Source organism: Manacus vitellinus, unplaced genomic scaffold (assembly GCF_001715985.3).
Source record: "Manacus vitellinus isolate BGI_N305 unplaced genomic scaffold, ASM171598v3 scaffold_53_pilon, whole genome shotgun sequence".
NCBI lineage: Eukaryota > Metazoa > Chordata > Aves > Passeriformes > Pipridae > Manacus > Manacus vitellinus.
Genome location: NW_021940637.1, coordinates 4,364,277 through 4,377,036, shown reverse-complemented (window position 1 = coordinate 4,377,036; position 12,760 = coordinate 4,364,277). Strand labels below are relative to the sequence as shown.

The 12,760-nt window shown below is 52.6% G+C and overlaps 1 protein-coding gene across 1 annotated transcript; it reads right to left on the bottom strand.

Moving 5' to 3' along the window:
* Positions 1–8,429: 8,429 nt before the first annotated feature.
* LOC108641176 lies at positions 8,430–12,760 on the bottom strand. Its single transcript, XM_029963146.1, has 6 exons — positions 12,674–12,760; positions 11,480–11,592; positions 11,238–11,362; positions 10,059–10,103; positions 9,782–9,869; positions 8,430–8,764 (listed from the first exon to the last, which is right to left on the bottom strand). The coding sequence occupies exons 1-6, from the start codon at positions 12,758–12,760 to the stop codon at positions 8,455–8,457; spliced, it is 768 nt and encodes a 255-aa protein (XP_029819006.1). The 3' UTR covers positions 8,430–8,454.

The window sequence follows — 12,760 nt, the reverse complement described above, 5'->3', positions numbered from 1 at the left end:
ATCCTCACTTATGCTTTCCATGCCACATCTGGATTTGCTGGGAAGCAAACACACACACACTCATTTCTGCTCCTCACTGCATCACTTAGAAATAAATTAAAAACCAAGGGAAAAAACATATACCACAAAATAAAGAGCTCAGTGCAGCACCGTCTTAAACTTCTGCCCAGTGTCAGACAGAAAGAGGGAGAAAATTTGTTCTCCCATTTTTCCCAATTCTGGACTAAGCAGGTTTGAAACAGACAATCTTGTCCTCACCTGCAGCCATGGGGGCTTCCCTCCTTCCTTCAGCCTTGCCCCGACTTCTGAAGGACCAGAGGCCCCACACAACCCCAAACTACCAGGATTCACACCCAGTACTAGGATGTACACCTTCATGTTCTATCTTCAGCCATACAAACTGGAGACACTTTTGCTTTTCTGGCAGATTTAGCAAATTTCATTTACATTTATCGAGGTAACAGACATTGTGGATGGTACACAGCTAGCAGAAGTCTGAAGAGGGAAACAAAAATTCATTGGTTTCTTGCTTGTGGTGACCTAAACCTCTCCTAGGCCCATGCTCAAGAAAGGAAGGTGTTGCTTTACCTGTCTGAGAGGCTTATGCTGCAGACATCACTTGGCACACTGCTGTCACTGAACTGATCTCTACAGTCTCAGATTGCCTTCTGTGTCTTTTCCACTGGAGTGTGCAGCCATCACAAGTTCAGGAAAAGCCCAGGAAGCACTTAAGTGTCTACCACTGTCCAAGGAATCCCTAAGCAGCCCATGGACACCTACCCTACCCCACTCGACTTGGGGCTAACGAAACCAAAATAAGGACAGTCAATGAACTGTCAGCAGTTATTTGCTCCTTAGCAGAACATATCAGAAAAATGTGGTAGCATGGCTACGTGGCCATTTGCACACTGAGAGAGTTGCTATTTGCACAAACGAAAGACTGGAGGTAGGTGAGAGAGGTTTTATTTTCCCAAAGAGGGACTGAGTTGCTAAAAGTGTGGAAAACACTAACTGAGAGGCAGACATAGGGGCAGGACAACAGAAAACATGGCACAAAGCTTTAAGTATCAGAACAAAACGGTCCAGGATTATCAGCACCGAGCACTGATGTTACCAACTGGCACAATTCTCCAGCTGAACCAACTAATTTACCTCCTGGCATCTTCCACAAAGCATCCTATTAACTAGTGTACCAAAACATCTGCTTCTGTGTGGTTTGTAAACAGAACATGTTTTCATTGGACCTGATTGCTTTTCTAAGAAAAAAATCTTGTACAGGTAAAAACCCATCCAGTAGCCAGGTGTTTCAGAGCCCACAGCTCCCAGGTAAAGGAGTAGAGGAGCAGCAGCACAGAAGGATCCAAAGGTGCCCGAGGGATGTTCAAGTTGACTGTGTTTGGTAGGAATATTTGAAAACAAGCTGCTCTGCAGCTGTCTCAAGCCTGGAGCTCACAGAAAGGAAACGAGCTCCCCCTCCTGCTTCATTTTATACCTTCTCTGATCAAGGCAGAATCACACAGTGCAAAAGGGAAGAGAGCAGATGGTAACACCAGTCCAATGTCCCCCCAATGGCCAGCACCAGGGCTCATTCCCTCCTCTGGCTGATGGAACCGAGAGCCAGGCTCTGCTCATCCCGCTCAGCAGATGCGACAGCCGGGATGCGGAGCCTTGGTGGGGGCGACATGTGCTGGTGACACCGGGTATGGCACCAAACCCTGAGGCGCAGAGATAGCGGATCCCTCACCCTGAACAGCCTCCCCGTGCCACTCGCTGCCCCTCTGCCACTGCAGGCTCCACTGGACACACACTGCTCAGCACTGAGTCACGGAATGCTTTGGGCTGGAAGGGCCCTCAGGAACCCCCCGTGCAGCCACAGAAACCACGCCAGTGACCAGGGCAGTACCAAAGGCACCTGTTCAAGGTGGGCAGCAGGGGAGCAGGACTGTAAATGGAAGGGACAGCAGAAGGCAAAACCAGAAAGAAAAAACAACCATGAGCTCATTTAGAGATGGTCTAATAATAATAATAAATATATGATTTCCAATTTGCCTCTGTCAGGGAAAATAAAACAGAACTCTGCCTCAAGTCCCTTCATTTCAGATCCCAAAGAAACACATGGACATCCCTGTCACAATGAACAGACGGCATGTTGTGCTTCTGGCTGTCTCCCAAATTCTGCAGTTCATTGGGTTTTATTATCTCATTTCTTTGTTCTTAGTCAAAAGAAGCCCAAAACAAACTATCTGATGGGGCCCCCCCTTTTTTTTTTACCGGGGGAAAACACAAAGTATTTTTAAAGGAACTACTCTTATTTCTGTTTATTTTCCCTATCAACCTTCCCTTGAAGTCAGACATGACACTAAGGCCAGAAAAGTTTCAGCCTGCTTCACCAAGAGTCCCAAAGGGAAAAGCACTGCCTCCAGCCCTCTCAAAGTCATTGCCCTCAACATGTGCTCATTTTCACCATTTGCAAAGGAAGTGCCACCATTTCTCTCAAGCCCATGCCTCACCTGGTAACACTATTCAACTGAGCAACAGCCATTCCAAAGGCAGAGGTGAAGGATGCAGAGGAACTCACAAAACCAGGGGAGAGAAACTATTGGCGCTGTGGTCCAAAGCAGCTTTGCAAGACGTGCAATGCTGTAGTAGTTTGAACCAGGTTTTCCCCCTGAAGCTAAGAAAATGGTAAAACCCCAGGGGGTGGTGACCCCTGGAAGTTTTGAAGTTTTGTCCAATCTGTGCTCCTGCGAGATGTAAACATACCACAAGCAAACGGAAGAGAAGGTGAGTTGTAGTTGGGTTGTAGAAGTGGTAGCCATGTTCTGAGGCCACGAGGAGCAGAGGGCAGAAGCCCCCTGGGGGGGGCTTTGGCCCCCAAGCCCCCAGTGGGGGCCTGCGGGGACCTGGAACAGCATAAAGCTGGGCTAGGTGCTTGCAGGTGAGAGCTAAGAAAGTTTTCTCCACTGTGAGTGAGCAGAGACAGAGCAGCAGCAGAAGCAGCGTCCAGAGACTATGGCTAAGAGCCAGGACAGATAAGAACTGAACCAAACAGCAAACGGCATGCACCGCAGAGAGGACTCCTGGAAGGAGAGTCGAGAAAAGAGAGTCAGTAGCAGAGCTACAAAGTTTTGGGGGTGGTAAGGGGCTATCTCAAACCATGACGGGGGTAAGAACTGAACCAGACCCCCCAAACTCCTTGGAGACCCCTCACGTCCTAGAAGGGAGGGGTGAAGTGCGACATGCACTGCAGAGAGGAGCTGAGAAGCTCAGAGCGTCCTGGGAAGCTGGACGGGGATGGAGAGGGGGGTGACCTTGGCCTTCCCCCCCACCTCGCCACTGCTGCCAAGGTGGCAGCCTGAGACAGAGCACAGGAGCTCTGGTAGAACTCTTGAGGCAAAGGCTTGCAACTGAATGCTGCCCAAGATGTTCTGACTCAGGGGTGAACCCCCCTGAGGAAGAGACATATCACAAAGATGCCCCTGCATTTCGTGATATGCCTGTGGTGAAGCGAGTTTAGTCCCTGCTGGCAGTCCACAGGTGAGACCTTCGCTTGGAGTCGAAGGAGAGCCAAGAGGGGTGAAAGGAGACCCCCTTGTGTCTTAAGACCCTTCGTTTGGAGACGACGGGCCAAGGGGCTTGGAGATCCCCTTGTGTGTATTGAAAGAAATCCAGCTATCAGCTGCATGCATGTGAAGAGGACAGATGACTGCTGCTGTAGAGAAACTGCTCAGAGACTAGAAGGGATCTGTCCTTCTTCCCTCCTGGACTTTTATTTGGAGGGGAGAAGAGATCTGATCCATTGTAAATACTTATGTCATGGTAGAGATAGTTGTGATCGTGTGTATAATGTATTATAATATTTATTTGTACAGTCATTGTAATATATTCCTTTTCCCCCACTTTGAGTCTGGTGTTTTGTCTGAAAAAAAATCATCCCACATTAGGTTGAGAGGTGGGAGGGGGCTTAGACTAGGGAATTAGAATTTTGGGGATCTCAAACCATGACAAATGTGTAGCTACCCTGCAGCTAATTGTGCAAATATTGGTCAAGAGGAGCCTTCCTGCACACAAAGGAGGAGACTCAGCTCTTGAGCAAACCCTGCAACATTGAAACTACAAAACCAGAGAAGCATCCTAAGAATGACCCCTGTCTTTGTGTTTACCTTTACTCCTGCCCTAACTCACCTCCTGAGCCCTGCCTTGCTGATTGGTTCCCACAGACGAACCCCACAAAGAAAATGGGAATTAGGGAAGCCTACAGTAAATGCAGCAGCTACACCCAACAGCCACTGGCTCACCCAGGAGCCCAAAGGCAGCCCAGTGCTTTTCGGCAATTAGAGCTCGAAGCTGCTGCTGTGCAAGAGCCAAGGAGAGCACAACTGCTCAGGGCAAGGCACATGGGGAGCAGGTCTGGCTGTGGGAACCCACCGGGATGAGTATCAGCCACACACAGATATTGCCCAAACCATTAAACAGAAGTTTATGTTCCAAAGATAACACAAGTAGTCACTTACCAACTGACTAATGTGTGTCTGTCCTAGTTAGAACAACTGGGACCAGTTCATCACTGTATGGGTGTAACCCAAAACTGTGTATTCTATAGCCTTCCATGCTGTTTTCTCAGAAACTGTTATCAATAGACCATTTACACCACCTGCCCAGAGCACGCCTGACCTCTCAGGCTATAAGCTGGGTGTTAAGAGGCCTGCGAGATAGGAGGATGCTCCTGTCCTCACAGCCATTGTGGAACTCCCTGCCCTGAGGCAGGTACTGGGCATTCCTGCCTGAACCTGAGAATATATATAATCTTGGAGTCTTGGGACTTTTTTACCACTCGTGGGATCCAGAGAAGGACTGTGACCACCACTCTCGACCGGACTGCAACAGCACTCTCACCAACAGGTTTTCCCTCTCCTTTTACTTTGGACTCAGGGGGCCCAACGAACACCACTCTATTCATGCCCCAGGGTGCTGGGTTATACGTTTGGGTTTTGTGGGTTAAAACCAATTGTTTGTCTGTATAATTCTATTTACTGTATTATTTAATTGTTATTCCGATTTATAATCTCTCTTTTGAGTTGGGTTCATTTCCCCTGCCGGTTTACCTTTAAACCAGCACAGTGTCAGGACCCAGCCCCTCCCTGGATGAACTACCCAAGCCCTGGGTCCCAGCAGTGGCCCAAAAGACTCACATTGTTTTCCTTCACTGAGGAGATCACTGGGGGTGGGAAACACCCCTCTCAAGCCCTTTCCATGGGACAGCAGTGTCACAGCAACAGGCAGGGGATGGAGAGGAGCAGCAAAGCAGAAATCCCAAAGGCATCTGCCCAAGGAGTTTTCCGTCTCATGCAGAAACCATCAAGGCAGTCGCAATTGCAGGGAGTTGGAAGGAACTGATCTTTCAGGTCCCTTCCAAACCAAAGCATTCTGGGACTGTATTAACACTTAATCCTAAAAAAAAAAAAGTAAAAGAAAAAAGTCAGCTTATGCCTGAGCTAGAAGTTTGAAAGAGGATTGTACATGAAATACAGCAATAGCTGAACAACACAGCACACATGTCCTTGGCCCACAAACACTACCAAAGGTGTGTGATACATGCTGGCAAATTATTTCATGATAATCTCACTATGGCACAAACAGGAAAAAGCACCACAGAACAATGAGGCTGCTCAGTGTTTTTAGTGGTCACCAACCATGTTGACAAAATCAGTGTTCTAAAAATATTTTAGCTCCTTGTACCAAAGCACAAAAAAAGAAAAGAAAAGAAAAGAAAAGAAAAGAAAAGAAAAGAAAAGAAAAGAAAAGAAAAGAAAAGAAAAGAAAAGAAAAGAAAAGAAAAGAAAAGGTTCCTTATTTATGGTAGTCATTAATTTATTTTTCTCAAGAGGCCAGAAAAATACACAGCTAAATGTTTTAAGATGTACAGGCCAGTGAAACTGAGGGGGAAAGGGGCAAGAATAAAAAAGCAGGGGGAACCAGCCAGGAGATGGGAGAAAGTTTTACAGCAAAGCATGGAATTCTCAGGGCAGAGTGACTTTTCATGGCAAGCACACGCTACAACAAGTGTGAGAAGACAGAAATGTAAAAACAAAAGCCTAAACCCCAAAATTGCATAGGCACTGCTTGAACTGCCCTTCTCAGAGACTTTTGGGGAGCACATCAGCTCTCCCCTCAAAGCCTTTTGGAAACGGAACTAAAACATCCCACATAAAGAACCATTTACCTTGTAACAACGTCCACAGTCCCACACTGCACATAAAGGACCAGGTCCCTTGTAACATCCACAGTTACGCATTGCACATACAGGACCAGGTCTCTTATAACAACATCCACAACAAGACATGCCACCAGGTCCCTTGTAACAGCGAAACACTTTCCCTTGTCACGTGCCCCCCCTTTTCCATGCCTGTGTTCCCATCTGTACCCATCGACGCCAGGAGCCCGAAGCGTCGGAAAACACACATTCCCAGGCTGCAGCTCCCAAGAGATGACGCAGCTATTCAAGCGCACGCCTGCGGGCAGGGGAGCACTTACCTGGGGGGCCGCCGGCCCCTCCACCTCTCCCCCGCGCGGCCCCTGACCGCGGATGCCCAGCCCCCTGGGCCGCGCTCCGCCACGAGGAACGGTGGGCAGGATCCGGCAAGTGCCGGGACGCCAGGCACGTGCACCCGCGGCACCGGCAGCAGCGGGTGCGGGTTTCTCCTCGGCAGGCCGCGGGGCGGAGGGTGAGGATTCCCTCCACTGGCGCAGCCAAGAAATCGGCCCGCCGCTCCCCCTCTCCCAGCCTCTGAGAGGTGGCGGTTCTCTGGGAGCACACGTGGAAGCGACGCCGCCTGCCCTCCGAGTGTGGGACAGCACACCTGCCGTGACTCCCCTCTCTCCAAAGAGCTTCCACCGAGCAATCACTGGAAAGACCCAAATTCCAGGATTTGAGGCGCTTTGAATGTTGCTGTGATGCACCTCGTTCAACCAGACATATCCCTGGGAACGATTCAGCCCCAAAATCTCCCTCCCTTTTTGGGTTGAAAACCGGTCCAGCAGCAGGAGGCTGCCCTTGCCCGTGTGAGCCACCTCGCCCTGTCCTGAGCTGAGCTCACACCTCCAGAGAGGTGTCTGTGCCACATTTGTCTCTCTGCAGGGGCTTCAACAACCAACAGCACAGAAAACAGAGCTGCCCGCGGGAGAGGCTGGCTGGGGCAGCTGATCCCTGGCTCGGCGGCTCTTCTCGTGCCGACCTAGACGTGACTGCCGCCGCGCCCACTCCAGTGCACCTCCCTACTTTACTGCCAGCCGCTGCTGGTGGAGCGCAGCCCTGCACGGGGGCTTTGTCCGCAAGCTCTGTGCTACCTCCTTCCCACCTGGGGACAGGAGAAGCCGCAGGACGGGTCATTCCATGAGAGGGGAGTTACCGACGAGCCCCCGCACGGAACGGGCCCTGAGCGCTCCACAGTGAGCCCTGCCACCCCCGGGAGCCGAGCCGAGCCGAGCCCCAACCAGCCACCGCAGCGCCCCGGACACGCCCGCACACCTCCGGCTACTTGCCGGTCCCGCGGGCGTCCTCCGCAACCCCGCGACGGGCCACTTCGCCAAGAGCGGCGCTGCGTCGGCAACCGGGTCTCGGCGCGCGATTTAAAGAGGCGCTGGAGAGGAGCCGGGGCGCCCAGCCAGGAGCTTTTTGGACTGAGCTGTTTTTGGGTGGGCGGTGTTTTGGGGGCAACTGCGCCACACCTCCCTTGGTAACAGCCCCCCCCAGTTCGCTGCACCCAGCTTGCACTCCCCGCACCTCCTTGCTCAGCTTCCGGCGGGATTTTGTGCCCTCCTTGAAGGTCTGGCAAATGTCTCAAAAACGGAGTCGGGAAGCCACCTCCCCGTTCTTTCTTTTCCAAGCCTTTTCTTGGCCCAGCACCGCAGCGGGTTCGAAAGGAAACCAAAAACGTGGGAAAAAAAAACCCCAAAATCGCACGGTTGCCAACTCCCAGGCTTCCTCCACTTAAGCCCAGAGACTTGCAAAGCCCCTGGGCACCGCCGCGGCTTCCCCACCGTCGCCCGACACCTCCGACGTCCCGCACGCCGCTCCCACTTGCCCGCCCTCGAAACACAAGGAACAACCCCCCTTGCCCCCCAGCACAGGCGGTCCCTCCCTGGCAGCTCTGCAGGAAGGGCCGGAGCGGGCCGCAGCCCTAAACGGACGGCGGGCCGCGCCGGAGAGCGCGCGGGGCGGGTCCGCGGCTGCGACCCCGCGGGGAAAGGGACCCCCGGCCGGCCCCGTCCCCGCCGCTGGCCCTGCTCGGCCACCGCCCCTCGCCCACAGTTTTAACGTTATAGAGCCAAGATTTAATCCAGAGCACCAGAAGCTCCCAAGTGCGGGGGATTTCCATAGACTTGTTACTTTTCTCTTTTTAATGACTGCGTTGCCAAAGTTAGGGAAATACAATCAGCATTCCCTAAACACCATCACTTCCATATCCACCTGCGATCAGGGGCCGATGAGCAACAGCCTGCGCTGGACGGGCTGCAGGGATGGTGTGAAGGCCACTGTTCCCCAGGTTTGAAGGACTCTGGCCATGAACCCCGGCCCATGGACAGAAAGCCCAGAGCCAACAGGAACTCCAGCCAGCTGCAGGCAGATGTTACTCCTTCCCAGTTTGCCGGGGGTGGGGGCAAAGGTGCTCTTCCCTGTCCAGCAGTGGCAGTCGTCCCCTGGGCAGAGCCTACCCTGATCCTCAGCCTAGTGGGAGGACATCCCCTTGTCACAGCCCACTTCCTGCAGAGAAAAAAGGGAAATATTGCACATCAGGAAGACCTTCTTCCCTAGGAAGGTGGGGAGGCCCTGGCACAGGTTGCACAGAGAAGCTGTGGCTGCCCCATCCCTGGAAGTGTCCAAGGCCAGGCTGGACAGTCTAGTGGAAGGTGTCCCTGCTCATGGCAAGGGGTGGAAGGAGATGATCCCCAAGGTCCCTTCCAACCCAAACCACTCCAGGATGCCAGGATGATTCCACACTCTCTCCCTGCATTTATTTTGTGTCATTTCCTCTCAAAAACAAAATCTCCAAATTAGTTGTTTTGGCCATAATTTTAAAATCATTCCAGGAATAAAAAGGACTGTAAAACATACAGAATTCATTCCCATCAAATCATTATTAATTGGAACACTACTCCCTCATCGCTGTCCTTGTTTTCCTTGGCTGGAAAACCTGATGATCCCCACTGGCTATTTTTAGGGTGGTTTTCTTTCTCCCAGCTGAAACCTCCTGGGATATTCAGGGCTTATTTGGAGGTAAGCCCCTCTGAGGTATTTCCTCTCATGCTAATTCTGTGGAATGAGGTACATAAAGCAAGTGAAGACTTCATTCTACCCCCTTGCTTCGCAAACACCCTCCCAGTTTGTCCTTGGCAGCTCCACCCCTGCAACACTCACACCTGACGCTTCAGCTCCGCTGGGAAAGGGACAGCAAGTGCAGAAGGAAGTTCACTGCTGTGCAGGGGCTCCCTGGGGAACGGCACTTCAGTGGTTTAGTCCATGGCTTTTGCTGGTGCTCTCCCTCCTGGACGCAGAGGATGACCCAGACATTGCTCTCTCCCTTGTTTCTCCCACACTTGCATACCCAGGTCCTGCTCTTTTGGCCCCCCCCTCAGGGGCTGCATTTTGACAGCAGGATTCTCCCACTTTTCAGCAGACCAGGGATCATTTCCCAGGGTCCCCAGGAAATTTCTGCAGCTGACCCATAACTAAGTGCAGAGCACAGGACAAGGGAAGTACAAATTTCTCAGCACCCATCACCTGGAATTTTCCTTCTCTGCAGCACGCTCCCGTTCCCGCTGTCTCTGGAGGTGCTCGCACGAGTCCTCCTTGTCCCAGCCCTGCCAAACTGACACACGCACAGGAGAAATCAACAGGTTTTACTTGCACAATTGCCGACCCTAACCCTGACCTGTCCTGCCCAGAGCTGAGGAAAATCTGACGGAATATTAATAAACCTTTGTTAAGAGCAGTCATCAGCCCTGACTTTCAGGCTTTGCAGGACTTTGTAGGGAATAGACCCAAATTCAAATCCTACCTCTAACTTTCCAATAGGTTTTGTCGGAGAGATTCTGGACAGCAACTAAGACGGAAAGAAAAAACTGCATAAGGAGTAACAGAAGGTTTGCCATGAAGAACAGAAGTTCCTGTCCTCCCTCATCAGGCTGGGACTGTAAGGCCCAGTCTTTGCCATCAAGAGACAATAGTGTTGTCATTAAGACTTAAGCCTCTCCCACATGGTTATATCTCAGAACTGGGCCAGCACTCCCATGTGCCTGCAGCGCTTTGGGGAAGGGCAAGGCAACCTCCCACTTCTGCTTGAAAACATTCAAGAGAATTTTGGCCCAGGACAAACTCAATCACCTCCATCGCTGCTCCATCCCACATCTGGGGGAATATTCATACAGTTTAGAAATACTCCCTTTCCCTGCTTCTCAGTCCATCCTTACACATCCGTGGAACACATTTACTTCACCCTTTGTTCCCAACAACAACTCTCCAGCTCAAATCCCAGCTCCCACAGACACAAACTAAACACACCTAAGGCAATGGTTCCATCAGCACCTGGAATTCCGAGCTCCTCGTTCCCTGCATTGCTCATCCCAACACTCACAGCCCACAGGCTCTCTGTCCTCAGAGGGAAACACAACCCAGTGGGACACAGCTCTGGCACCACACTTCCTCTCATTCCTGGTGTCCTGCAAACCCACAGGGAAATCCAATCCCTTAGACTCTGCAGCCCTGGACACGAGGGTAACCGGAGTTTGACCCGGATCCTGGTGCCCTGGACAAGTGTGTTCCCACGAGCACAAGCCCGTGGCTCCATCCAGCCCTCCTTTCCCCCCAGGGAGTCCCAAACCCTCCCCCAGCTCCCCTGCATCTGTCCCTCGGCCCAGCCCAGCTCCAGGCTCTCCCCCAGCGCTGTGTCAACTCCATCCCTGGTACAGCTGCAAACACTCCCCGAGCTTGGCCCCCCGGCCTCCTGAACCCCCACACCAATGCTCAGACTCACCAACAGGGACTGACCTGCCCCTCTCAGCACAGCCCAACCCCACAGCTCTGTGACCCCACATTCACCTGGCCCTTGGCCCCTTCCCTTCCTCTTGACCCTTCCCAGCACACATGGCAAAGACCAGCCTGGAGTGGGAAACAGAGCCATTTCCCAGAGAGCTAATGCCAACAGCCAGGAGAAGAGAAATGTGTCCCTCTGACTTACCCCACCCCACGGGCAGGACCAGGTGCCCCCAGTGCTGGTCATCGGGGCTGGAGCCTGTTGCCTGTGGCTGCTCACACTCCAACGCATTTGGCATCGCTGGACCCAAGGCAATGATTTTCCTTGTCCTGAAAGAGAGGAGCACAAGAAAATTACGTGCACTGCGGAAGTCAAAGACTCCTAGCTTCCACCTTTCTGTTCTGATTACTCACTAGAGGGGTTTCTTCCCTAAAACCTGCTCTTACCTATGAAAAGCTGAGCAATTCACAGAGTTGCTGTTTGTATCCCAGCTTCCCAAAGGATTTCTCTCTCCCGGCAGCAGCAGCACTTCATGCTCCACAGGAAGCCCTAAGTGAGGCTGGGAATTGACACAGAACAAGCCAAAAGCATTAACTCAGCACCAGAACACTAAACAATAAAGCAATTTAGAGTCACCTTTGTCTCATCCCCCCACGCAGGCAGAGGCTTTGGGATTCCAGGGCAAACCCAGAGATCACCAGAGAGCAGCAGCCCCTCAGTCCCACTACGGCCTCCCCTGGGATCCCCCGGCTGGGAACCGGCCTACCCAGCCCCTGCTGTGCTGTGCAGCACAGCACGTGGGGGGATGACTTTTGGGATCCCTCCCCGGCCGCTGCAGAGCAATGCAGGCATTGGGGCCAAGACCTGCCCAGCCCCCAGGCACTGCAGACAGTTCAGCCCCAGTAGCAGTGGGATTTTCTGCCTCTTGCTCCCCTCTCATTGGGAACTGAATGGTGAGGAACAAGCTCTGAGCAGACAGTGTGGCACCAGCACTAGGCACAATCAACACCAAGCAGCTTGGCTGGGCAGAGGCTGGCAGAGGCTTGGCAGAGGCCTGGGCCTTCCTAGTCCAGGCTCTGGGCTTCCTCTGCTTTCTTCCACTGCAATTATCCTGTCCTGGGAAGTGTTAAAACACAGACTGCTCAGTGAGACGTGTCCTGAAAGAGAAATCAATTCCAACTACAGAAAATCTCAGTGCCACACTTTGAAACTCTTCAGCAAGGCTCCTGGCAAAGCTGAGGTGTGATTACCTGGAGTCCCAGGGAACTGAGGGGAAGCTCGGGAACGAGCAAAGAGCAAACAGCTTCGGCTGCTTCTCACTCCAGGCCCTACAGCAAGTGTAGTTTCCCTGGGATTTCATGTCCCTTGTGTCTCTTCCGAGCCCAACGGGTGAACAAACGGGCACTCCAAGATACACTTCCTCTATACCTGAGTCAGCACAGACCCCCCCCGAGGAACTGGAATCCCAGGGCACATCTGAACACGGTCTTCCCGCCTGCCGCTCTCTCCGCACGTTCTCCTTCCAGCGGGATGCAGATGCGGCTCCCCAGAGGCAAGAAAACTGCCTGTCGTCCCCAGGGGACTTCTTCTGCCAGGGGAGAGGCAGAAGAGCGGCCGCGTCCCCGCCGGGCCCTGCTTACCCCAGGGCTCCTGCAGAGCCTGACGTTGTATCTGCCGCCCTGTGCCGTTTTCTCTGGGGGGGGGACCGCCGCGCAGCCCGATAGCAT